Below are 24,651 nucleotides of genomic sequence, written 5' to 3'. Positions count from 1 at the left end.
AAGATGGCAAAAGGATGAAATAGAGGGACGGAGAGGGAGCGAGAGCAGCCGGTAGCTAGCCTTTCCTATCTGTGAATAATTCATTGGTGACGTTCCTCTGAGGCTCGGCCTCCAGGCGGCTCTTTCCCTCATTCAGAGCGGTGATGGGCTCGTCTCCCCTCCCTGATAGCGCTCCAACCTGAATAAAGCGCTTGATTCACCCCCGCTAAATTCAATAACACACCCTTTGATCCTTCCGGAACCACAGCTCTGTATCTGTCGGTTCCCATTGATGTGGCTTTTGGGTCTCTCATTCCTAATGCAACAGCCTTGCCTCTCGGATTTGGAACTTAGGAAATTATGTATACACTGCTTACTTGAATTAATGTAAACAGCATGCTTGTGTTTCTAGTGCAGTTTATTCTAGTCGGGCCATCTTTTATCTTTCGGTTTAATGCGTCATGTGTGCAGATCCATGAAGAGAACAAAAGAAAGAGAGAGAGAGAGAGAAAGGCTAAAATAGGCTTCAAGGTGTTTAGTGTTACAAAACCTAGTGAGCTGCCTATAATGCATTTTAAGGCATCATACTAAGTGCACTTGTTCTGATATCTTATTTTGGCCAAATTCAAAGATAGCATCACATGTATGGTCTGTGCCTGTGGATAAGATAATATGATCCCATAATGTATTGTGAAAAGCTCATAAAAAAGATGACAAAGCTAGAGAAATTATATAAAAATTATCAATAAAAAGTGATTTGACCATTTAAAAAGGCACTATTGTACCCACAACTTGTGTGTGCTGTGTATTTTTATTCGTTTTAGATTTCCACAGTGTTTATTTAGCAAGATGCTGACACTTAAACTATGTACTCTGCCATCTAGTGTGTGAATTTGATAGTGTCATCTCAAAAATCATATTGAATATGTTGTAAACATACATGAATGATGTTACATTATTATCTGCAGCACAACTCATCCTATACAATTATTTTTATGTTATTGCTGATAATTGGTAAATGGCCGATTTTGTCCACAAAAAAAGGGGGTTACATTTTAAAATATATTAAAACAGAAAAGAGTTATTTTAAATTGTAATAACATTTCACAACATTGCATTTTTTACTGTATTTTTGATCAAATAAATGCAGCCTTGGTAAACATTCTTTCAAAAACATTAATAAAATCTTACAGACCCCAAAACTTTTGTTCGGGATAGTGTAAATAAAAGAACTAAGCTCAGTTTTCTTTTTAAATGCTACAAGTAAATTTTAGACTCTTTTATAGGACATCTACTAATTGTAATTAAAACCTAGTTTTAACATTATTATCAGCACATTAAACTGGGATAGCAGAAAGTATCAAAAGCTTTGAAATGTTACAGACATCAGCTTTAAAGTTTCAAGAACTGCTACTGCACCAAGAAAATGTTGAGATCAGTCATTAATTTGCACGAGTGTGTATTTGTGTGTACACTGCTTAACACTGCTTAAGGTAATGCTTTATGCTACTATTGTGCTTCAGGTTAAAGACAGCAGAGAAAAAAAGAGAGAAACACCCCCTCTGGATGTAGAAAAGGAAGGGCAAAGAGAGCGCATCAAGATTTCTCTCTGTTTTACTCTCCCCCTTTCGTTCTTTCTCTTTCCGCTCCCTTCTCTCCCCAGGGCGGTATAAGCAGAGCAGGATTGAGCTGAAGTACGTGAGGCTGCATACGTCATACTGAGTCCTCAAACCGAGATATTTTAATCCCACCTACAAGCAGCAGGTCATCTGTACTTTTTCAAGTGCTCTACATGTCCCAAATGACTTCTCAAGCAGACACACATCCACAAACACACATAAGGCATGTGCATTCATGCACAAACAGTCATGGTCCACTGCGTCAGCCCCCTTACCTAACAGGGTTTTCATATCAACCAGCATTGTATCGAATAAAGAGGCACTTTCGCTAAGTTTCCTCTGAACAGATGCCTCAATTGTGTCGTTATGTTGTTGATACTGTGGAAGGAGCGATATGACTCCCTTGTTTGTTATTTGGTCTGTGTGCCGGCCGTTTCGATCTCCACCGCATGTGTAATGGAACAGAGCAGATGGAGTCATCAAACCTCTGCTGCCACTGTAGAAGGACCGGAGAATATGTATGTAAGGCCCCTTGAGACAGGAAGGAAGGAGACTTGTAATGTGCCTGATTTAAGCAACCATAACAAATCCTCCACCAGTCAGCTGCACCTCAAACTGACACGTGTGTCGAATGTCAACAGCTAATAGTTGCTTGCCATTGTTCGAGAACCACCTTCGCTAGGGCTCCGGGGGGATATGCAAACGACTGTGGCAATGAAATTGTGTTTTATTATTTACCTGCCATCGTTTGGCTTATTCAAATACAATGTGCATGTATTATACGTGATATATGTATGTAGGGGTGTGCTAAAATAGATATTTTAAAAATCAACTAGTCGAAATTATCAGTCTTAAGGACATTTTGTATAACTAGGCTGGTTTGAGTTCACCTGACCCCAGTTGGGCACATTTCTTAAAGGATTTTTTTTTTTTCTTGTACATAAGAAATGCTCTTGAGTCAAAAACAACCAAATGGATTGTAATTTTAGATTTTACAATTTTAGATTTATTTGAATTTGAATGTAATATATATATATATATATATATATATATATATATATATATATATATATATATATAATTTCAAAGTCTGTCAACCATTTATCCACACACACACATATATATATATTTCAAAGTCTGTCAACCATTTATCTACACACACACACACACACACACATATATATATATATATAAAAATCTAGATTTATAGATTTATATAAATCGAGTCAGTCTAACTAATCAACTAGTCGTTTTTGTATGAGTCAACCATCGTGACCCGTCTCTAACAGCATCCTCAATGAACATGTAATTACAATCTGTACTCTCTGAGAAACGTGCAATAATTGAATAGTCTGCATTGCATGCATAATAAGTGAAGGTAAGCATTCCTGTCTGGCGGAGGCAAAGGTGACCGAAATCGTGTGGATTTGCATCCACCGTAATGAGCATTTTAGCTGCACTCTCTGGCAGAATCATGATGGCAAAAACCCCTCATAATTGCTTTTGCGGCAGGGAGCCTCATGACCTGTCATTTGATTGTCCATTACGGCTGTATTTTCCTGCACATTGAGTCAAACTGAGTAAAAGGTGTCCGGCTGTGTGTTGGGGGGTTAAATCCCGGAGGCCGCGCTGGGCCGGAATATCTCTATCACAGACATACACAACAGGGCCATATGTGAAGAACATAATGAGCATCAGGCACATGGAAGAGACGCACGGCGGGTTCATGGCCTAGCAAAACGGGCTGCCTTGATAAAGCCCATTCATTGTAAATGAAACATAGATGCACTACTACCCAGCATTCCCAGCTATAGATTGGATATTTTCATTCTAAAATCTCCTGATGCTTCTCTAAACATTGGGCTAGAACCGTTCAAACCTTTTAAACTTTTGTATTAATAAAAGGAAATTCACACGGAAATCCCATTCTTTAAAGCTGACCAATCAGCTGCAAGAATCTGAAACCACAATGCCAATGTTATTGCAAAAATGTGTTTCATTCGGGTTTTGGTTTTGTGGAGAATTAGGTCCATCTGCTGTGGCTTTGTTGTTGTTTGTTTTCCCCACCATTGTGCTTCAGAAGCTCTAAAGTATTTTTTCTCTCTCTCAACTGCACTAAAAAGAGCAAAGAGATCTTAAGATATATAAATTATGTGTATATATATATATATATATATATACACTGCTCAAAAAAATAAAGGGAGCACTTAAACAACACAATGCAACTCCAAGTCAATCACACTTCTGTGAAATCAAACTGTCCACTTAGGAAGCAACACTGATTGACAATCAATTTCAAATGCTGTTGTGCAAATGGAATAGACAACAGGTGGAAATTATAGGCAATTAGCAAGACACCCCCAATAAAGGAGTGGTTCTGCAGGTGGTGACCACAGACCACTTCTTAGTTCCTATGCTTCCTGGCTGATGTTTTGGTCACTTTTGAATGCTGGCGGTGCTTTCACTCTAGTGGTAGCATGAGACGGAGTCTACAACCCACACAAGTGGCTCAGGTAGTGCAGCTCATCCAGAATGGCACATCAATGCGAGCTGTGGCAAGAAGGTTTGCTGTGTCTGTCAGCGTAGTGTCCAGAGCATGGAGTGTCCAGAGCCAATCTTGGTGTTCTCTGGCAAATGCCAAACGTCCTGCACGGTGTTGGGCTGTAAGCACAACCCCCACCTGTGGACGTCGGGCCCTCATACCACCCTCATGGAGTCTATTTCTGACCGTTTGAGCAGACACATGCACATTTGTGGCCTGCTGGAGGTCATTTTGCAGGGCTCTGGCAGTGCTCCTCCTGCTCCTCCTTGCACAAAGGCGGAGGTAGCGGTCCTGCTGCTGGGTTGTTGCCCTCCTACGGCCTCCTCCACGTCTCCTGATGTACTGGCCTGTCTCCTGGTAGCGCCTCCATGCTCTGGACACTACGCTGACAGACACAGCAAACCTTCTTGCCACAGCTCACATTGATGTGCCATCCTGGATGAGCTGCACTACCTGAGCCACTTGTGTGGGTTGTAGACTCCGTCTCATGCTACCACTAGAGTGAAAGCACCGCCAGCATTCAAAAGTGACCAAAACATCAGCCAGGAAGCATAGGAACTAAGAAGTGGTCTGTGGTCACCACCTGCAGAACCACTCCTTTATTGGGGGTGTCTTGCTAATTGCCTATAATTTCAACCTGTTGTCTATTCCATTTGCACAACAGCATTTGAAATTGATTGTCAATCAGTGTTGCTTCCTAAGTGGACAGTTTGATTTCACAGAAGTGTGATTGACTTGGAGTTACATTGTGTTGTTTAAGTGTTCCCTTTATTTTTTTGAGCAGTGTATATATATATACAATATATAAATACCTTATTTAGGTCAAATAAGTATACAATTAATACTTTTTAAAAATGCTGACCCATAATTTTTAGTAAAATACCTTGTAGTTATTCTCAAAGTTCTGCATATACTGTTGAACTGAACTGTCTGTGATTCTGCATAATTGTTGCATTACTTTTATACCACTGCATACTGTAGATACTGTATGTTGTCATCTGCACAATTAAAATTTGATGGCCATAACTCTCTCTGTTGTATAATAGCAAAGAAGGCTTTAGGTGAACTTGACCTTGGCCGATTTCATCTAAAAATGGTAACCTTTTTATGCGTTTTGGCCGTTCATTTACACGACAACTGCATTTTGGGGACCTGAAAGCAGTCCAAAGTGCAAGTTTTTGAGAACGATACCGTTATTATCTCAGTGTAAACTACAAAACACGAATTTGTGAAAACGATGACGTCATGCGCATGCATATTACGTGTACAGTCTAGGCGTGTAGTGTTTCTTTACAAAGTGACATCGCCAACTACTGGCCTGGCATGCGTTTTTAGTCGTTTACGCAGATCCGTGTGAAAATGGATCGTTTTGACAATGGTGTCATCTGTATTCCAACATTTTTTTTTTCGTTTTTAGTACATCATTGTCATGATAACGTACGCTTCAGTCTCCAAATCCAGTTTAAATGGTCCCCTCATAATTGGGTGGCGGTGGTTTTTCAGAAGGATAGTCGTCCTCCATACAAAACTCACAATCAGTTCTGGCTCCATTCTGACATGATGCCCTAACTATTCACAATCCATTCAGTTCCCAAAGGACTAAATCTATTATTTTACTGGCTGAATCTTCAATTTCACTTAGAAATACCTCAATATGTCAACCAAAATTGTCTAATTTCCAGACTTTTCTTTGCCTTGTGACTGGAGCTGGGACAAATTCTCCTCCGTCAACTATTCAGACCATGACAAAGCATTGATTTTCTGCTCAGGTGATTTTAATTAGGCATTTTTAATTAGTTTGCCTATTGTTTGTCCTTCATTCTAGAGTTCAGGCATCGGCCAGAACTGTATCATTCATACATCCGGCCCACAGTCTTCTGACATGGGCTGTCTCTAGTTGATAAGAGCACAATCAATGTGTGTGACACTCCCTACAATTAGCTTCCCTAATTAACCATTTGGCCAAGGAAATAGTCACTGCAGGGGGGTGATTTCCAAGCTTGAAGGAAACCAGAGGTGTTGATTCACGAGTTTTACGATTTACAATTCTAAACTGCCAAAAAACCTGTTAATTCTCTATATATACGTGCCCTGAAATTAATGAATCTCTTTTGAGGAGGCCATACAATTAAAAGCCATTAATCTGACTCTGAATGAATGGATTTAGTCTCTACTCTGTTTATTAAAACCCTCACAAAATGGCCCTCCCTTTTCTTTTTTGGCTTTAAATGTGCCTTTAAGAATTGCTTGAACTGATATGATGCACAAATATCTGTGGTTTTTAGAAACACAATAGGTTTTCCAGCCTGCCTGCACCTATCAGAAGACAATGCAAGATGAGACTCATTGTGTTTATGGAGTAACGGCACCCTTGAGCCATCTCCTGTCTGAACATGCATGCCTCCATCACTATCGATAACAATAAATAACTCTTTCTGTGGAAACCCTTAAGGGATGGGTGAGATAAAGAGCCAAATTAACTGTTCTCAACTCGTAGGTACTGTTTAACCTGCATTTTCCCAGAACTGGATGGCAACATTTACAAAAAGGGAAGGGGAATAAAATGGGAAAATAAGATGTAATAAAAACAAGTGCTTTTAAATTTGTGGGTTTGGAAAGGTCACGCATAGCAAGGAATTTTTTGTTCTGTCCATCTTGAAACCTATAACATATAACTGTAAGGTATAGAGTTCAGAAGTTTGGGGTAGGTAAGATTTCTAAAAACGTTTTGAAAGAAGTCTATTATGCTCACCAAGGCTGCATTAATTTGGTCAAAAAATACGAAAATATTATTACAATTTAATATAATTTAATATATGTTGTAAATATAAAAAAAATCAAAAATCCTGTGATGGCAAAGCTTAATTTTTTAGTTTCAGTGTCACATGATCCTTCAGAAATCATTCTAATATGCTGGTGTGAACAAGAAACACTTGTTATTATCAATGTTAAAAACAGTTGTGCTGCTTAATATTTTGACAATATATAATAAAAATGAGTAATGATAATAATGTGAATTTTTTGTTTTACAAAAAAATATATATTACTGTGTTGAGTTGCCATTTGATGTCCAATATAAAAGAAAAGCAGTTGAGGGCCACTGATATAATGTAGGCTGCCGCTATATGCTCATCCAGTTATGCAAAAAATTCATATCACATACGCATGCACACATATCATGGGCAGCTAGCCGTAAACAGGAGGTTAAATGTCTAAAATTCAAGAACTGATTGATAGCCTGTCTCCTCTATGACGTGAATGAAAGCAGAATCATAAATAAGGGAGACGGCAGACGTGAAGAGGCAGGCTGTCTGCGCTCCAAGGCCTGCAAACACTTCACACGCTCTCACGCAAAAGAAATGAATCTCATTTTCTGAAAAGAGGCTGTTATTAATACCAAGAAATACCACAGAAATGGGTTGTTTTAGCAGGGTGCTCCTTTGAACATGGCAAGGCTTTTTTTGTCTCTCTTAAAATGAATTTGAAGGAAACGTTTGAGTATTTTTAGGTCAAATCATTTCCGAGGGTTTTCTTGTTTTATTAATTCCAATGGTACGGCCCTTTGGATTTTAATTACATGTTCTGTTTTCTATATACTTAATGAGAATTCATTAGGTTACTTGCATACGGAATGTGTTTGTTGTCGCCATATGAGAACAAGGAAATGTGCAATTAAATTAGTGAATTTAGAAACATCTGAGAAACATCTTGATCTCTAAAGAAGGCCAATATTCAACATGTTTGAGGGTGAAGGATGTTTAAATAAATTTAAACAAGGATTAAAATTGCCTTATTTTAGTTCCAGAATGTCTTGTTTGTTTCTTCACCAGTGGCCCATAAGCTTGTAATGGTTGATTTCTGTAGCTTAGCGAAGTGTCGGTCTACAAACAAGGTTTTAGCACACTTATAAATAGCATTTGCTTTGCTTTGTATTGGGTTTTTCTTGAGCTCTTCTTTAGCCATTTCAGGCCAAAATTGATTGCGGCCTCTGATCAGTTGTTAATAAAGTGGCATTCAAGCCCATTCAGGAAGATATAGCACATGCATTATAGCAACATTGTGCACAATCTATCATAAGCATCAATCTTTTGCACTGGGCTTTTGTTTGGTTGTTTGTTTGATGAAAGCTTGAGAAGGAACGAAAAAGGAGAATCAACCGAGACTTGAAAAATTGGCTAGTTTATCTACAGGGCCGTCTGACCTTGCTTTGTCATTTTAGAGGCATCAATGTGCATTCAAGTGGAGTTAAATTTAGTCATACTTGAGGCTGCGAGTCAGAGAATAACATAGGCTCTGTCCTTTCGGCAGCAATACAGTGAATAGTTCACATTCTCTCAAAGAAATTATTGAAATAATACAGAACTGTGCCAACAGAATCTAAAATACCTCTTTTGTACCGAAACAAATGGCACAGAGAGGGAAATATTGATCGCTTTGTAGTTTTGGGCAGAGCTTAGGTAAAATGTTTGATAAGCATTACTAGTATTCTTACTAAATTTCTCCATGGTCACCATAGTTTAGTCAATAATTAGTGGTCCTTTAAACTTCCCTTACCAGTCTTAAAGTCCCCCTGTGGTGAAAATCAAGCTTTTAATGTTGTTTATATGTCTATGTGGTGTTTTTAATATGCTTTAAGACAAACCATGTACAAATTCATAAGTCAACACCATTGCTGAGTATTTTCTCTTTAAAACTGCAATGAACTAAAGAGTCTCAAAAACCAGGTTTGAAATCGTTGGTGTTTCTGACGTCTCAAACTACCTTGTAACCAATCACGTCAACGTCTGAATCTCTGAGCTGGTGCGAGTGAGTGGAGACGGGGCTAATTTGCATATTCATAGAACCGCGTATACTAAATGAGGCAAGGGTGTAGAGTTAAGGCCCTTGTACACTGAGCGAAATTCGCGTCCGAAATTTTCGCACGTTAAAAAATAAATACGACCTCACGTTATGTCAATCACACTTGTACACTGCCTCCGAAACTTTCGTCCGTCAAAAAAAAATCAAATCGGGTTCGATTTTCTGCGTTTTTCGCATCCGTAACAAGGGGTTGAATGGTGTTTTGACAGTTTAAAGCCACAGAATGACGGATACGAAAAAACGCATGCGAAAATTTCGGATTCAGTGTGCAAGGAACTTTACATTCAAACTTTTTTTAGGCAAGAAGAAATTTATTTTCAAGGAAAAACCAATTAAATACGTCATTTTGGTGATCAAAGGTGAGTTTTAAGGGATACAATTATTGACTGCAAGGGGAGTTTAAATCTAAGAGCACCTTCAGTCCCTAGTGAGTAGCCTACACAACTCACCATGCAAACCAGCTCATCTGCTGCAGCGAGAAAAAGGTGCAGTTTCATCACTGCCATGTCACTCTACACTGGAACCAGAATGACGCCCAACGAGAACTGACTACTGACAGTGTAGCCAGACAATAGGGGGGGCGGGCGCCTGTGGAGGATGCATCTAGCGTGCCAGAATTTGCCCCTCTTCTCGCCCCGCTGCATCCTCTGATCTCTGCGACGGATGCTTTTCTCGGTGGAACAGAGTGACTTTAGAGCAGCCAGTCATTTATAATGCCCACATTGCATGACTGGGGGCCTCAGAGGCCGAGGATGTGGGCAGAACTGTACGGGTGCGTGCTCAGTGCCTGACCCCTATTTTCACAGAGCCATGCAGAGATAGACTACTTAGCACTGCCTGCTGGGCAGCGTCTGCTTCGTTTTCAGTTTATATTTATTTATTTATTTGAAACTCTAGGCAGCTCTTGGGCATCTATCTGTACATAGTTTGTACATATGATTTGCGTTCTACTAATTTCAAGACAATTAAAATATTGATCACAAAGAAACAAATATAGTACAATATGTATGTTTCAATTTTATTTTAAAAGCCATTTTATGTTGTTTAGATGGATCACTGATTATTGCTGCTGTGCTGCCACCTACTGGCCATATATGGTAACTAGAAATATTTTAGGGCAGGATTGGTGTTGTCATCCTCAATACGTTTCTCTTTTTCAGGAGACAGCGGATTACACTAATGTCCAGGAGCTGAAGTATTTAGACTTGGTCATATGCGAGTCGCTCAGACTCTACCCACCTGCATTCAGGTTTGACGGCTACTATTTTTTAACCGGTTGAAAACACATTGGTTCTGGGCATTGAACTAGAATGTACTTTTCCCCCAGAGTGAATCTTAAATATCATGTTGTTTTTGTGTATTTCATCACAGGGTTGCACGAGATGTTGAGCAAGACTGTGTCGTGAATGGCCAGCTTCTGCCTAAAGGATCATCTCTGGAAATCCCTACAGGTTTCCTTCACTATGACCCAGAGCACTGGACCGAACCTACGAAATTCATCCCGGAGAGGTGAACTGTCTTTCAGCCAGTCCTTTCTACGCAGAACAGTTTCTGTAACAATGATTGTTTATATCTATGATGCTATTATGGCTGTCAACATTGCACAGCAACAGTTTTCCATGAGCTAGACAAATTGAGTGATTGAGTGATACAAATGTGATGGTGTTTTTTCATTCAAAAAAAAAAATTTAGGCTATGTTTACATGACAATGATGTACTAAAAAAAGCTTAAAAAAAATTGTCCTTTGCTTTTTCGTGTACAGAAGACAACGTTGTCAAAAAGATCCCTGTTCACATAGATCGGTGAAAACGACTAAAAGCGCTGTATTATTCATGCCAGGCCAGTAGTTGGCGATGTCACTTTGTTAAGAAACACTACGCGGCTATAGACTTTTTTTTATTTTATTTTATTTTTATTTTTTTTATTAAATGCTTGTAGAAGATTACGCGGCTATAGACTGAACACGTAAAACGCATGCTCATGACGTCACATTACACAAATTTGTGTTTTTGTAGATTACATAGAGACGATAATGGTATCGTTTTCAAAAGCATGCACTTTGAAACCCTATTTCAAAAGTTTGCGTTTTCAGGCCCCCAAAATGCTGTTGCGGTGTAAATTAACTTCCAAAACACAAACAAAAATGACAGGTTTTAGTTGAAAACGGTGTTGTGTAAACGGGCCCTACGTTTAGCGTAGTTACATATACATTGCCATTCAAAAGTTTGGGGTCAGTAAGATTTTTTTAAAGAAATTAATACTTTTATTCAGCAAGAACACATTACATTGTTCAAAAGTGACAGTAAGGACATTTATAATGTTACGAAGAATTTCTATTTCCAATACATGCTGTTCTTTTGAATCTTTCTATTCATCAAAGAATCTTGAAAAAAAAAATGTATCATGGTTTCCACAAAAATATTAAGCAGCACAACTGTTTTCAACATTGATAATAAGATGATATGTTTTTTTGTTTTGTTTTTTGAGCACCCAATGAGCATTAGAATGATTTCTGAAGGATCATGTGACACTGAAGACTGGAGTAATGATACTGAAAATTCAGCTTTAACATCACTGGAATAAATTATATTTAAAAATATATTAAATTGTAATAGTATTTTAGATAATAAATGAATTCTTGATGAGCATCGGAGACAATCTGTACACAGCTATTTCTCCATTTTGTTTGCCTGCCTCCCATGTGATGTGCTCACAATGAACTCTGCATTTGTCTCAGGTTCACTCCAGAAGCCAAGGCCAGCCGGCACCCATTTGTGTATCTGCCATTTGGAGCGGGGCCACGCAGCTGTGTGGGCATGAGATTGGCCCAGCTGGAGATTAAAGTGGCTCTGGTTCACATATTTAGGAGGTTTAACGTTGTGGCCTGCGAGGACACTGAGGTTTGTCATTGTTTGACTGGAAAAGTGCAGCTTTAGTATGCATGTAGATTCTGGTTTCCAATATTTTCTCTTCCATCACACAGGTTCCTCTGGAATTAAAGTCGAACACCACCCTCGGACCCAAGAATGGTATTTTTGTCAAAATCACCAAGAGGGAGAATTTTGAGGACGAGTCCTGATATGGTTTCAGTTCTCAGCTGCAGTCTGATTCTAATCAAATTACTTAGAAATCATATTACTTATTCATATGTAATTCATATTACTTAGAGTCATATGACAAACATATCTGTACTAATTGTTTGGTTAAAACTGATTTATACAGTGTCACATACTGTATAGTGCATTTGATAAAAGGAACTGGGATGAGACGTCTTGCCTTATTGCCCACAAGGCATTTGATTTTATGTTGATTACACTGTTATTTTATGTATTTTATATTATGTAAATATACAGTGCTGTACCAGAATAATGAGATTATTAAGGTTCAGAATGTGCAGTTTGCTGTATTGTGTTTGTGTGGCATTATCTTAACTGATTTAGTTGAATGTGAATGTTTACTCAGGGTATGAACTGTCAACTTTGACGACATATTCAAATGATTTGAAATTGAAAGTATTAATGAAAGTAATACTAAATAAATGGTTTAACACTCAGTATACTTGTATTCATCCTCATTATTTAATATCAAGCATTTTAGACCCACACGAAAGGAGTCAAGTGTGTGAATGTTATGAGCTTTAAACCACAGAACTTTTCGATAGAACTCTGTGAAAGTTTGTTTTGTATATAAAACCAACTTACTGTAAACGTGGACGGTTCTTGTCCCGAAAAAGCCGCTGAGGGGAACAGAGTCTGCGATTAGTAGTCTCCATACCCGATTTCTAAGACTTCACTTCTCAGTCTCGCCACCAGGGGTCGCAGTGACTCCCCAATAATATCTGACCAGCTCCTTATCGTCTCATGATTTCCTGGTAAATGTCCTTCTTCCCCTTGCCTGTTTTTCCACTGCATTATTGAGCAATCACATCACATTAATCTTGCTCCTTTATTAGTGATTTAGCATTTCTTGATTTTTGATCTACAAATTAAAGTTGCGATTTTGTTTTGGATATTACATGCTGCAAATCTTTCATAGTTATTTGTCAGACTGTATTGTTTATAGCAGAGCTGTACTTTGCATATCATTTTCCCAGAGGTCCAAGAATGCGATGGGTGGAAACTTTAAAATCAAATACTAACAGAGACCGATGTAGGGATAGTTCACCAAAAAAAATAATTTTCTCATTATGTACTTAGCCTAAACAGGAAAGCTGAATGTCTTAATTCACTGTAAAAGTAGTGCACTATATTTTAAGTCATCTGAAGCCATGCAATAACTGTGGCAGACCAATATTTAAGTTCTAGACATCCATCCTACCTTTTCACATTCATGAGAAAAAGCAAATTTAGTTTTTTGATGAATTATTTGAGTCAGATCTTTTCAATGAATCAACTAATTCAAAAAGTTCAACTTGCCGACTCAACGATCCAATCACACCTGTTTCTAATGACACAAATATATATATATATATATTTTTTTATTATTATTATTATATATTTTTTAATAACTGTAATAATAATGAAAATAATTGTACAAAGTACAGGTCTGTAACAGTATTAGTACTTTAATTCCATCCACTTCATTGAACATAAAAAAATAAAAACTTAGTAATGCTCCAGTAATTCAAGTGCTTGAGTTAAAATCTAGTGCAATAAAACTGAATTATTGATTGATTTAGTGATTATACTATATATACCTATACTATATACCTTTGATTATACAACTGATACAGTATTAAAACCTTTTTTTCTCAGTGCCAAAGCCAATAAGGAAATACAATGATTGCATCAAATACATAAAGACATTACATAAAACCATGTTATTTTATTCCTCTTATGTCTGTCACAGATGATTGTTTAGTAATCCTAATTCTGATTAAACAATTACCTAATATGTAATACCCCACAAACATTTTCTTGAAAGAAAATACTTTAAAATGCTAAAGAGTTGTAGATTTTGGTTATGTTCAGTGATGTTAACATAAATCGTTTGTGTAACAGGACTTTTTCAAAACTATTTCAAGAAATAAGTATATAAGAAAACCTGCTTTACATTACTAGAATGTTTCAATGTATCAAACATATTTAAAAATAGTTTGCTACTACACAAATTAAGAGTATTCAATGATGTACTCAGGATAGATCTGGAATTTCTCAAACACAACAAAAATGGCAGGGTTGGTCTCATTGTCAACACAGCTGTTGTAAAAGCTTTGACTGCCGGGTTTCTGTGGAGGACGGAGAAAACTACTGTTACCCCTTGTGAAGTCTCCGACCAGCACCAGTGCCACAAACATCTTCTTGGTCTTGCCGTTCCTGGATTTTGCATATCTGTCAGAGTATAAAGCATCTCTGGCAAAATAGCTGCCTGTTAATCATAAAAAATCAATTCAAGAAACATTCAATAGCATTTAATAACTTTCATTGTACATAATATGATGAAGAGCTGTTATATGCATAAATACCTTTCCCATAACTTGTCCCATGACTGCCACAGATCCTCCAGTCAAAGTTCTGCTCACAGATGGCATCTATGAACGACTCATCCGTACCATGGAAAAGGTAACGCTGGTTCACAGCATTCCCTCCATTCTTCAAATTCATTTGTTCTTTTTGCCTAGAAAAAAAAACATGGATAATTTAAAACGCATATACCATATTCAAAATACTATTATTACCCACTTAGAATGTAAATAGTGTATTTGGATACTTAAACACTTATTAATATTAAAGTTGTCATGAAACGGAAGTTGCGGTAGTCTTTTTTCCCCCTATTGCGATGTGCAGTACATCTGAGTGAAACGGCTTTGTTGAGCAAGAAAAAAAAAAAGTAGGCTGGGACTTAATTTTGTCCATCGGGAATTGATTGGATCATTGTGATCCCAAAAAACGTCATCAGAGAAAAGATGAGATGTCGTCGCAAGTGGGAGGGAAAGTTGTTCTGGTTAAAGATTACAAGGGCACATTAATAAAAAATAAATTAAAAAAAGATGTGTACATTTAAAATAAATACTGCAATATTCCATTTTAATAGCACATTTTTCAAGTAAAATACCAAGTTATAATTTAAATAATTATAATTCAAATCAAAGATTAAGAATTTGTTTACTTTATGTTCATCCCACATTCATGGAACATGTTCATAATTCAAGTGATAAACTATACCTGTGTGATTTTGAGGGGAAATGACTTCATACATTCACTAAAATGGCTTGAAAGTGAAGTTAGTTCTGAGAAAAGCTCAAGTATCATTTGCTTGCAGATCCAAAAGATCTGACTGTCCAAAATGGTAGTTTTTACAAATACAGTAAAGCTGAAGTATAATCTGTAATGACCTTGTGCAACTGAACTTTCTTCTAGTAGTCATGTTGTTGTTGTTTTTCCTAGTGAAATGTTAAATAGAAATATATGAAAAAAAAACGTACCACTGAAAGACCTTCCAGAGAGAGGGATTCTGCACTCTTTCAATGCTGTGAATGATGCTTTTGGGCATTGTTCTACTAAACATTGATCCCACTCTTTGGTATTCCTTGGAAGAGCTTTGCAAAGGAATAATCTAAGGAAACATTACACTGTTTTAGTTTCAGAAAGTCAGTATTATTAATTGACTGTTGGTAACTGATGCTTTTCGACTAACATAAAAACTATGTGATGTCCCACATATGTAAGTCGCTTTGGATAAAATGCTTAAAGGGATGGTTCGGAGTAAAATCAACCTAGGGTCCTTTGCACCATGACATCGAGCCAAACACCCCCCCCCCCAGAAGCCTTTTCCCTTGGTTGAAAATTTTAAAAGTTAGAGCTTATTTCGAGATATCAGCCGAATGGCTTAGTGCAGGCGCTATTGGCTAATGCTACATGCTACTGCTAAAGCGATGCATAAGGATGTAGTGTAACGACGCCCAGTTCCAGGAATGCACTAATATTTTGTTGGTAGTACCAGTTTATAACAATTATTAGTTAACACTAAGTTGTCAACACTTCGGAAAAAATAATAATTCGTCGTTACACTACATCCTTATGCATCGCTTTCTGTCAGGACTTTTACGTGCTTTTCTCAACTCAGTGAAGTGACCTCGACGTCCGGGTTAGCGGTAGCATGAGCCGTCAGGCAAGTGTTATTTAAATAAACTCCTGATGTACTTACAAACTTTCCAATGCCTCGTTTTATGAGTACAGAACCTATTTATACTACTGTAGAAGTTTGGTGCCATTCTGGGCATTATTAGTGGGGTAGTTTAAGAGATACATCCTTGGATCCATTAGCGCCTGCACCAGAGTTTCCGCTAGAAAAAAATCGTGCCGGTCAAAGTGAGGTTTCGTTTTCCGGACATTTTTGATGATATGCCGGTCAAATATCACCTCTTAATTAGGGGGGCGGGATTATTACACGATTTATTATTTATAATAATAATATTACCATCTTACGTGACAGTTCTCCATTACGGACGCGTCGCGACCGTTCAAAGCGGCACTAAAAGACTGCTTTAAAACTTCCACAGAGACCTCAAACAGAAAGCACAAAGCCTTTCTTTAAAACGAATTTCGTTTTGTATTAATTGTATCTTAATTTTAATCAGTGTTTCATTATCCAATTTTCTCGATTTAATAATAATAAAAAAACAATAAATAGGCTAATCACGACATGGAGGCGCCTGAACTGGAGCTAACGTTAAGCTATCATCCATGGCCCGAAATTTAACGTATAAGGTAGCCTACTCGCCTCACACACCTAAAAAAAATAAAAAAAAAAAATAAAGAAATATATCTATTATCTACAGAAATCTCTACTTTTAAACAGAACCATTCAAAACAAAATAAAACGATGTGATCCGTATGAAATGTGTATCTCTCTCCGGCGCGTTCACTACTGCGAAGATCGCGAGTCAGACTTCATCTTTGCAGCCGACACAGAAAACACTTGTTTATTAATAGACAATTAAAATGTCTCATTGCAATATTTTACATATTCATAATCATTACTTTTGCTGGTTCGTTGTGACAGTTATGAAAAATTGAGTGTGAGGGATTTGTTCACTTCACACAAAAAGATCTTGGAATGAGACGGCTAACTGTATAGCGTTTAGTCCACTGCCTATAATAGCCTAATTTAGAGATCACTTTTTTTTTTAACCGACTACCGACTAGAGAGTAAACTTGAGGCACTCGCAAGAAAATAAATGGATAAGTAGCTACATAATAAGATTCACAAATATTACACCATTTAAAAAAATACATAGGCTACTGAGTTACTAAAACATTCTTTGTCAAAGAATAGGCCTACACTTGTTTGTTCACAGTTTTAACGTTCATGTTTCCATTTGTTTAATTTCAAGATCTGAGGTGAATTATATCCATTGTTGCTTTTGCAGCTTTAAAGCTGGAGCACTAAATGATATTCAAAATCACATTTCACGCTTTTAACATTAAATAAAGCACATAAACAGTAGCCTACCAGAGATTATCATTGCCACACTTTGTGTTTGATGTTCCAGCGCGACGTCGCAGAAAAATAGAAACCGTTTCTAAATGAGAAATGTCGCGTGTCGCCGTCGCGGCTGGTTAGGACAAAAACTCTGATTAACATGGAAAAGATGCCTTTTATCGCGTGTCGCGTCTCGTGTAGTTAGTTAGGACAATTTTAATCGGACAATTTGACCGGAGAGATTTAATTTTGTCGGACATTTCATTTTTTTTCCGGTCAATGTCCGGCAATTACCGGACAACGGAAACCCTGGCCTGCACTAAGCCATTCGGCTGATATCTCTAAATAAGCTCTAACTTTAAAAATGTTCAACCAAGGGAAAAAAGGCTTCTGGGGGGGGTGTTTGGCTCGATGTCATGGTGCAAAGGACCCTAGGTTGATTTTACTCCAAACCATCCCTTTAATGAGTAGTAAGAGTAGAAACACTAAACTTCATCTACAGTATAACCCCAAGTACAGTACAGAATTGATTCCCATAGCGTTTAATAACTGCTTGACCTCTCTGTACTCAATGAGATTGGACTATGTACCTTGTAAGTGCCGCTAGGAAGAGCTCCTTTGTCCCAGTAAGGAGGAACTTCCACAGAAGAAGATGCTGAGCTGTCTGGAGACTCACTGCTAATTAAAAACACAATACACTAAAGTGCACTGAACAACAAATAAATCATGTTCAATGTGTGTGCATGTAATTGAGAAGAGGTAGAGTATATCATACCCCTTGATTTTGCTCTTGACATCTTCGGCCGAAACAAAACGTGGTCTCCTTCTAACGTCCCTTTCGGTTTTGTACTTCAGATTTTGCTGGCACATCTCTGAAAATGATTTGCCAAAACATCATGTCAACTCTATTTTAGTATTATTTATGGTAATAGTTTAGTTTAGGGTCCAATTCTCACCATTAATTTGTTGCGTATTAGCATGCATATTGCTAGGATGTTGGCGGTTTATTAGTACTTATAAAGCACATATGAATGCCTTATTCTACATTCCTAATCCTACCCAATACCTAAACGTAACAACTACCTTACTAACTATTAATAAGCAGGAATTAGGAGTTTGAGGCAAAAGTCGTAGTTAATAGTTAGAAGTGTAACCGCATTTATATATTATTATGGTATTTATTGTTTTGTATTAGCTTTATTTTTATGTTCAATTTTGCTATAATTTAGGTTAGTAATTGTATGTGCTTTTGTCATTGTTATTAGTTGCCAAAGCAACATTTCTAATGCTCATTTAAGTTTTTCATCTAATATTTAGAATTTATTTTAGCTTTATTTTAATAAAGAAATGATTTAGTTTTAGTTAACAGTGACAACACAAGTACCTTTTAATTTGAGGACGTATTGATGGTTCTCTGAAGTGAACGAGATTTCCTTTTCACTGTCAGCCAGGTAATGTTTCTCGAGGTCTTCCGAGGTGATTGACGCCACGAGTTTAGCATCCTCCTGTAAGATTCACACAATAACTGCTGTGAAATGTAGTTAAAAAGCTAACAGTTTTTTTGTATAATATATTGACACAAATAACTGTAAATGTATAGTATTAGTGTTCGTTTACAAGAACCCGTGTATATATGCCATCAAGAGCATGCCAAATCTGTAGGTGGCAGTGTAACGAGAAGCTCAAGCCCACGTTAGCCAATCAGAATCCCGAAAATAGCAACAACAGCAACTCGCACTTTTGACGCAGGTGCAAGTTCTGTCGCATACTGTGACGTCGGCTGCCTAAAACTCAGTTTTTCTCAGTTTAACATGCAAACGTGCAAACGAAGTTTTCCAAAATCTCCACTCTGGCTGGAGTTTCAGAGGCGAATTCTCCGTTTGCATGTAAACGAAGGGCACGAACGAAAGGAAATGTCTCCGTTTTACAAAATAACCATGTACGTGTAAACTGGGCCTTATTCTTCAAGAAAAAGCTTTAGAATCGTTTTTTGAGAGGTATTATGTTACAAATGTGTCACTGACCCCTTTGCCATACTCAGTCCAACCTCCCTTGTCATTCCTCCAGAACCAGATCCATTCAGTGGTCAGAATGAAATGGGGTGGTTTAGTAACAGAAGATGCTGTGGACAGCCGACGGACTTCTGACACTCCACAATTCATTGACATAAAGTCCACTACCTGATGATGCCCCGAGCTGTTCTGGGTAATACTGCAATATGGAGAACACAACAAGTGGGGAAAAAGGGTGTTATAAAAATCATGACAAACCACTACAATTACAGGCCACTTCAGATGCACATGTACAATCTTTAATTGGGCACTATTTTTCCAATCAATTTTCCATTTTTCACATCAATAACTTAATAAAATTGATAAAATGTTACATGAAGCGGGTCTCCTCATAGGAGCAGACGTATTAAGGTCACGTGACTAGATGAATACTACTGATTTCATTGGGCACAAAATAGATTAATCACTCACAACTGACAAAGCATTTCTACAAGGGCATCGGTTGCTTTGGCAAGTGATGAAACGCTAGATTTGCAACATTAATGTTATTAGAAAACCCATTAAAATACCACTGAGTATATATGTGTAAATTTTTATACCACAGAACATTAGCTGGACTGCAGTATGCCTTCTCAACCTCCTCTTCATTCAGTAAGTCACCCCACGTAGTTCCATCCTTCTGCAATATCTGCCATTTATAGGGTAGATGGTGGTGAAAACGGGCACACTTGTCTAGAGGGAACACAAATGATGGGATGTCAAACACATTGCTTTGAGAATAAAACACACTTAATCAAATGGGTTTTTTGTTTAACATCAAGAGGTTTTTTTGGTCCCATTTTGTTGTTGCCCTACAACCCCACATAACAGAATTAAGCTGTTGTTCTACTCAAATAAGTGCTTGCAAATAATACAACCTATTTTGGGGCTCTTACTGACACTTTTTCATATTCACCATTTGTGGCACCTTGTGAGCCGAGTTCACCTTTGTTTCCAAATCACGTTCCAGAGCACATTTCACTTTTTTATGTTACTATTACGCATATTTTATTTATAGGATAGACACCTGTCAGGGTTCTGCCCTGGAAGCTTTGTCTGTGTCTTTGTTTCATGTATCTATGTTTGTGTTGTACTTCAACATATGGCTCTGTCTTTGTTTGTGTTGGCCATGTGCTCCTCTGTTCCTGCCTCCTTGTTTCCCTGTACCACGCCCTCTTGTCTAGTTGAGTCCTCAAAAATATGTATTTTAGTATTTATAGTTTGAGAAACTCTTTGCTGCATCCATATATGCCTACTTGCACACTACTGTATATAGTATGAGAAAAACTGTACGTAAAAAAAAAGTAGTATGTCCAAATACATATCATCCGAAAAACATTAGGCAGAACGTACCCAGATGACCTACTACTTATGCCGAGATTCTGGAGTGTGTGTTTGATGGACACTTTACTATCCCATGAAACCATGGGGGAAGAGTTATGAATGGCAGTGAAGCAACACAACCAACGATGGTACAGTAGGTCACGTGACAGTGACAACATGGCGTATGTAGTGCAAATTTACCTACTACCCAGACAGCAACATAGTGTCGGCCCAGATCCGGCCCACATCTGGTACGCATGGAATCCACATGTACTAGATGTGGCCCGTATCTGGGCCAGCACTTTGTTACTGTCTGGGTAGACATGCGATTTCGGACACAGTTCTTGTTTGCGATTAGAATTAAGGATATTCAATTACTTCACCTTTGAAACTACATCCATTGCGTATGAAAAAGAGACAGATTTCATTGTGATCCGCTTCACTGACAGAGCTACTGGATTTGTGTCTGGTGCGTCCTCTCACTGCTGGTAGAGCTGCTGTTCAGATAGAAAGCAGAATGGAATGAGACATGGAAGAGAAGAACCAAAAAATAATGCTAAATAATGTGCGCTAATTTGAAAACAAACAGAATCAGTGGCTCTTTTTTTTCATTCACCTGTCTCATTTTTCTTGAAAGCGGAAGAAGCAATCAGTAACTTGATCTTGTAAAGCTTGCAGAGTCTTTGCATGTTTTGCATGTTTTCTGGACCGAGTCCTCGGACGGTCAGAATTTTCTGAGCATTTGCATCGAATCTGTGGGTCCTTTTGCAGCCTGCTCCAAACTTACAGTCATCCTGCAGGAAGTGCTGGCAGATGTGCAGGTTGGTACAGGATGTTTTATATTTACAACTGCCATATTCGCCAATCCCCTTGTTGTAGTGGGAGCACACCTAGACAAATCACAGAAGACGTCACTATGTGAAGATAAATATATGTTGTGTGTGTTCGTCATCCTGGGTCAGAGTACACAGCTTCTGTAATCACTTCACTTGTTATGCAGAGTGAGACATGCTCATGCAGGTGAATAGTTAATGTTTATACAATCTAGATATTTTAACGTGTCAGTTTCAAATACCGTCCAGAGTCTGACTTACAAAAGTCACCTGAATAAAGAATGAGATAACTAGCAAACCTGTTTAATAGATATGTACCTCAGGAAGTAATGAGGGGTCATTTTGAAGGAGAAGTTGAAACAACTGTCCACTTGTAAGGCCATGAAGATCATTACTTTTCAGGAGGTCAGAATTATGTGCTGAAGTCAAGTCATGGGGATTTTTGCATTTCGCCCTAAGAATGAAAAATAAGGCAAATTAGATATATTTATATACAGTGAAATGTTATTTTCTACCATAAACTGATCATCTAAATACAACACACAGAGTAATTTTATAATTTACAAGCAAGCTGTTATTGTGTCTAAGCAAAAATTGTGCAAATGTTATTTTACTGTGTAAATATTATTATTAACTGCATATTAGTATGCATGCTGAATTCCAACTATTGCTGCCACCTATTCCAACTTTACTAGTTCCTAGAGTAAATACTAGTACCTATTATGAGACAAGAATGATACTGGAAACATTTCTCATCTTACTAGCTGCAACTGGCTTTTTACTCATATGTAATGATGATGACTAATCAAATAGCTACTTAGTTCAATTAAAAAGAAAATTGGAATATATACGAGAATATTTACAGTACAAGATACTGAATGAATGGACTTAGTTAAAGTAACTAGGCTAGTAAAACTGAAATAGTTACCAGCACAATTGAAATGCATACTAGATACAATGGTAGTTAGTTGTCACTGGAACTGTGCTAGTATCACACTAATGAAATTTAAAATAAAAAAGAAGAAGAAAAGATAGGCTACTAGGCGCTACTGGATTAACGTTACTGCAAGTAAAAGCAAACAGGGGCTAGTACTAAATAAAGATACTAGTTAGTTTGAATGAATACACGTTAAAAATGCGTAGCCTATATACCTTACCTCTACCTTAGTGTTTATGACATACACATACAAATATTCATTATAACCGGCAGGCCTACGAAGGAACTCAAAGTTTGCTTACCCAAATCTGCAATTTCCACATACAAAGTACCTACACAGGTGTAGGTCTTCACATCCGGCACATTTGTCATTTTTACACACTCGCAGTGAGGTTTTGGCAATGATCTGGCTGTCAGCAGCTGGTATGGAGCTTCTGGGATTTGAGCCTTGATCCTGAACTATAACAAACCTCTGGTGATCATCGAGCACCTGAGACAAAACCTGATCCGCCACCGTGAAACTCTGCCGCAAATTCTTCTCGACTTTACCATACTCCGTACAGCCTCCATGCTTGCAGAGAAAGTCAAATATGTGTCTTGAGACGATATACGACATTTTCGTTGATGCCGTCAACGACGGTAAATAGTTTTCACTGCTTCTAGGGTTTGGCCGATGTTTGGGGCATTTAAACGGAAACGAAAGCGAAACTGATGCTGGTCTTTGGCGCCCCCTGCTGCCTGCAACCCATGATAATGTTAGATAGAAGCCACATTCGACCACTTTTTTTTACAGTCTATGCTCAAGACACGTCGGCGCGCCCGCCATCTTGGAACGGTCGGCGTATCGTCACTCAATTTTTTTTTTTTTTTTTTTTTTCATTCAATGCCCTTATTACATTAACATTAGCTGCCAGAAAATGAGAGAAAAAACAAAACAAAAATAGAAATAAAAATACAAATAGAAAATTACATAAAATCCAGTGCTTTCAATTCAAACCATTACATGTTATCAGGGCTTTTTTGTTTGTTCCACAAGATTTACATATAATTTAAAGTTATTTTTAAAATGTGAAAAATTTGGTTTGCATTGAGCCCACTTCTTTTAAAGTATATGGTATTTTCCTAATAAAATAAATAACTGTATAATATGTTGTTCTTTACATTCCAAATTGTCATTCTGAGTATTAAAAAAGCACATCAAATACACACATTTCTATCATACACTTCAGTTTTCTACTAATAAAGGTTTCTAAATCTTTCCAAAATAATCTTGAGTAGATACAGTGAAAAAAAGAGATGCAAAAAAGTTAATTTTTCTAGTCCACAAAATTCACAGGTATATGAAATTTTAAGCTTAAATCTTTCCAAAACATGCTTCGCAGGATATATTCTGTGAAGTATTTTGTAAGACACTTCCTTACTTTTGTTATTTACACAAAACATATTTGGCAATGCTTTGACCCAAGATGTTATTACAAAATAAAGAAGAGAATCTTGCTGCAGGAAAAGACACAGAACAAAGAGCATTTCTTATATCCTTATTGCTACATTTTTGTTTTATATTAACAATATCAATGAAAATGTTACCACATGTTGATTTCCACTGAATTATAGTTCTTTAAGAGTAACATCATACTCTTTAGAATCGCGTCAAGAACAATAGCAAACTCTCTTGGTTTAACTGGTAATTTACATTTTTTTTTAGAAATTCAGAAGCCTATATGATAACAAATATCCACTGGAATTAACCAATTGTCTAACTAATATAATCCCTTCATTGAACCAAGTATGATAGAATAGTGATTTGTTTTTGTCTTTGTTATTCCATATGAAATAATTGTGCAGTGAAAATGTGTGCTTATATACCAATTTCCATGCTTGCAGGGCTTGTCTGTGAAAACTGGCCAATTTAACAGGAATTTTGTCAACAGAAAAATTGCATTTCAATAGCCTCCAAGAGTCTTAAATATATACTTAAGAAATACGTTTCAAAGACGCTCTCTATTCTTTAAAAACTCTTTCAACCATATTTTAAAGGTGTCATTAAGTGCACTATAATCAGAGGTGGACAGTAATACATTC

General features: G+C 37.4%; 2 protein-coding genes across 6 annotated transcripts in view; one reads left to right on the top strand and one right to left on the bottom strand.

The window, feature by feature from the left end:
* tbxas1 (thromboxane A synthase 1 (platelet)) overlaps window positions 1-12,556 on the top strand; it is a 69,080-nt gene extending 56,524 nt beyond the window's left edge. For both annotated transcript variants that reach the window (XM_079873801.1, XM_079873800.1), the window contains 4 exons: window positions 10,161-10,249; window positions 10,372-10,509; window positions 11,739-11,901; window positions 11,985-12,556. In XM_079873801.1, the coding sequence (XP_079729927.1) occupies window positions 10,161-10,249; window positions 10,372-10,509; window positions 11,739-11,901; window positions 11,985-12,080 (486 nt within the window). In that variant the 3' untranslated portion in view covers window positions 12,081-12,556. The remainder of the gene's footprint in view (window positions 1-10,160; window positions 10,250-10,371; window positions 10,510-11,738; window positions 11,902-11,984) is intronic.
* Window positions 12,557-13,503: 947 nt separating this feature from the next.
* parp12a (poly (ADP-ribose) polymerase family, member 12a) lies at window positions 13,504-23,295 on the bottom strand. Of its 4 annotated transcripts, none has more exons than XM_079873808.1 (12): window positions 22,872-23,295; window positions 21,951-22,086; window positions 21,416-21,689; window positions 21,183-21,296; window positions 20,037-20,169; window positions 19,450-19,636; window positions 18,810-18,930; window positions 18,201-18,297; window positions 18,016-18,103; window positions 15,426-15,556; window positions 14,466-14,617; window positions 13,504-14,368 (listed from the first exon to the last, which is right to left on the bottom strand). In XM_079873808.1, exons 1-12 carry the CDS (start codon window positions 23,183-23,185, stop codon window positions 14,112-14,114), a joined length of 2,004 nt encoding a protein of 667 aa, XP_079729934.1. In that variant the 5' UTR covers window positions 23,186-23,295; the 3' UTR covers window positions 13,504-14,111. The 4 variants fall into 4 exon arrangements, with proteins under 4 accessions (XP_079729934.1, XP_079729932.1, XP_079729931.1 ...); XM_079873806.1 differs by having other exon boundaries at window positions 21,183-21,293; window positions 22,872-23,271; XM_079873805.1 differs by having other exon boundaries at window positions 13,549-14,368; window positions 18,016-18,100; window positions 22,872-23,271.
* Window positions 23,296-24,651: the final 1,356 nt, after the last annotated feature.

This window comes from Squalius cephalus (genome assembly GCF_949319135.1).
Source record: "Squalius cephalus genome assembly, chromosome: 6".
In the NCBI taxonomy this organism is placed as follows: Eukaryota; Metazoa; Chordata; class Actinopteri; order Cypriniformes; family Leuciscidae; genus Squalius; species Squalius cephalus.
Note: the sequence above shows the minus strand (reverse complement) of the source record. Positions and strands in the feature narration are given on the sequence as shown.

What these genes read in the sequence shown, in the direction of transcription:
- parp12a (XM_079873808.1), bottom strand. Translation starts at nt 23,185, where the DNA reads ATGTCGTATATCGTCTCAAGACACATATTTGACTTTCTCTGCAAGCAT. An exon ending in TGTGGAAATTGCAGATTTGG is followed by an intron (nt 22,087 to 22,871) that starts GTAAGCAAACTT and finishes TTTCATTCTTAG; the next exon opens with GGCGAAATGCAAAAATCCCC. An exon ending in AGTCCAGCTAATGTTCTGTG is followed by an intron (nt 19,637 to 20,036) that starts GTATAAAAATTT and finishes TCCATATTGCAG; the next exon opens with TATTACCCAGAACAGCTCGG.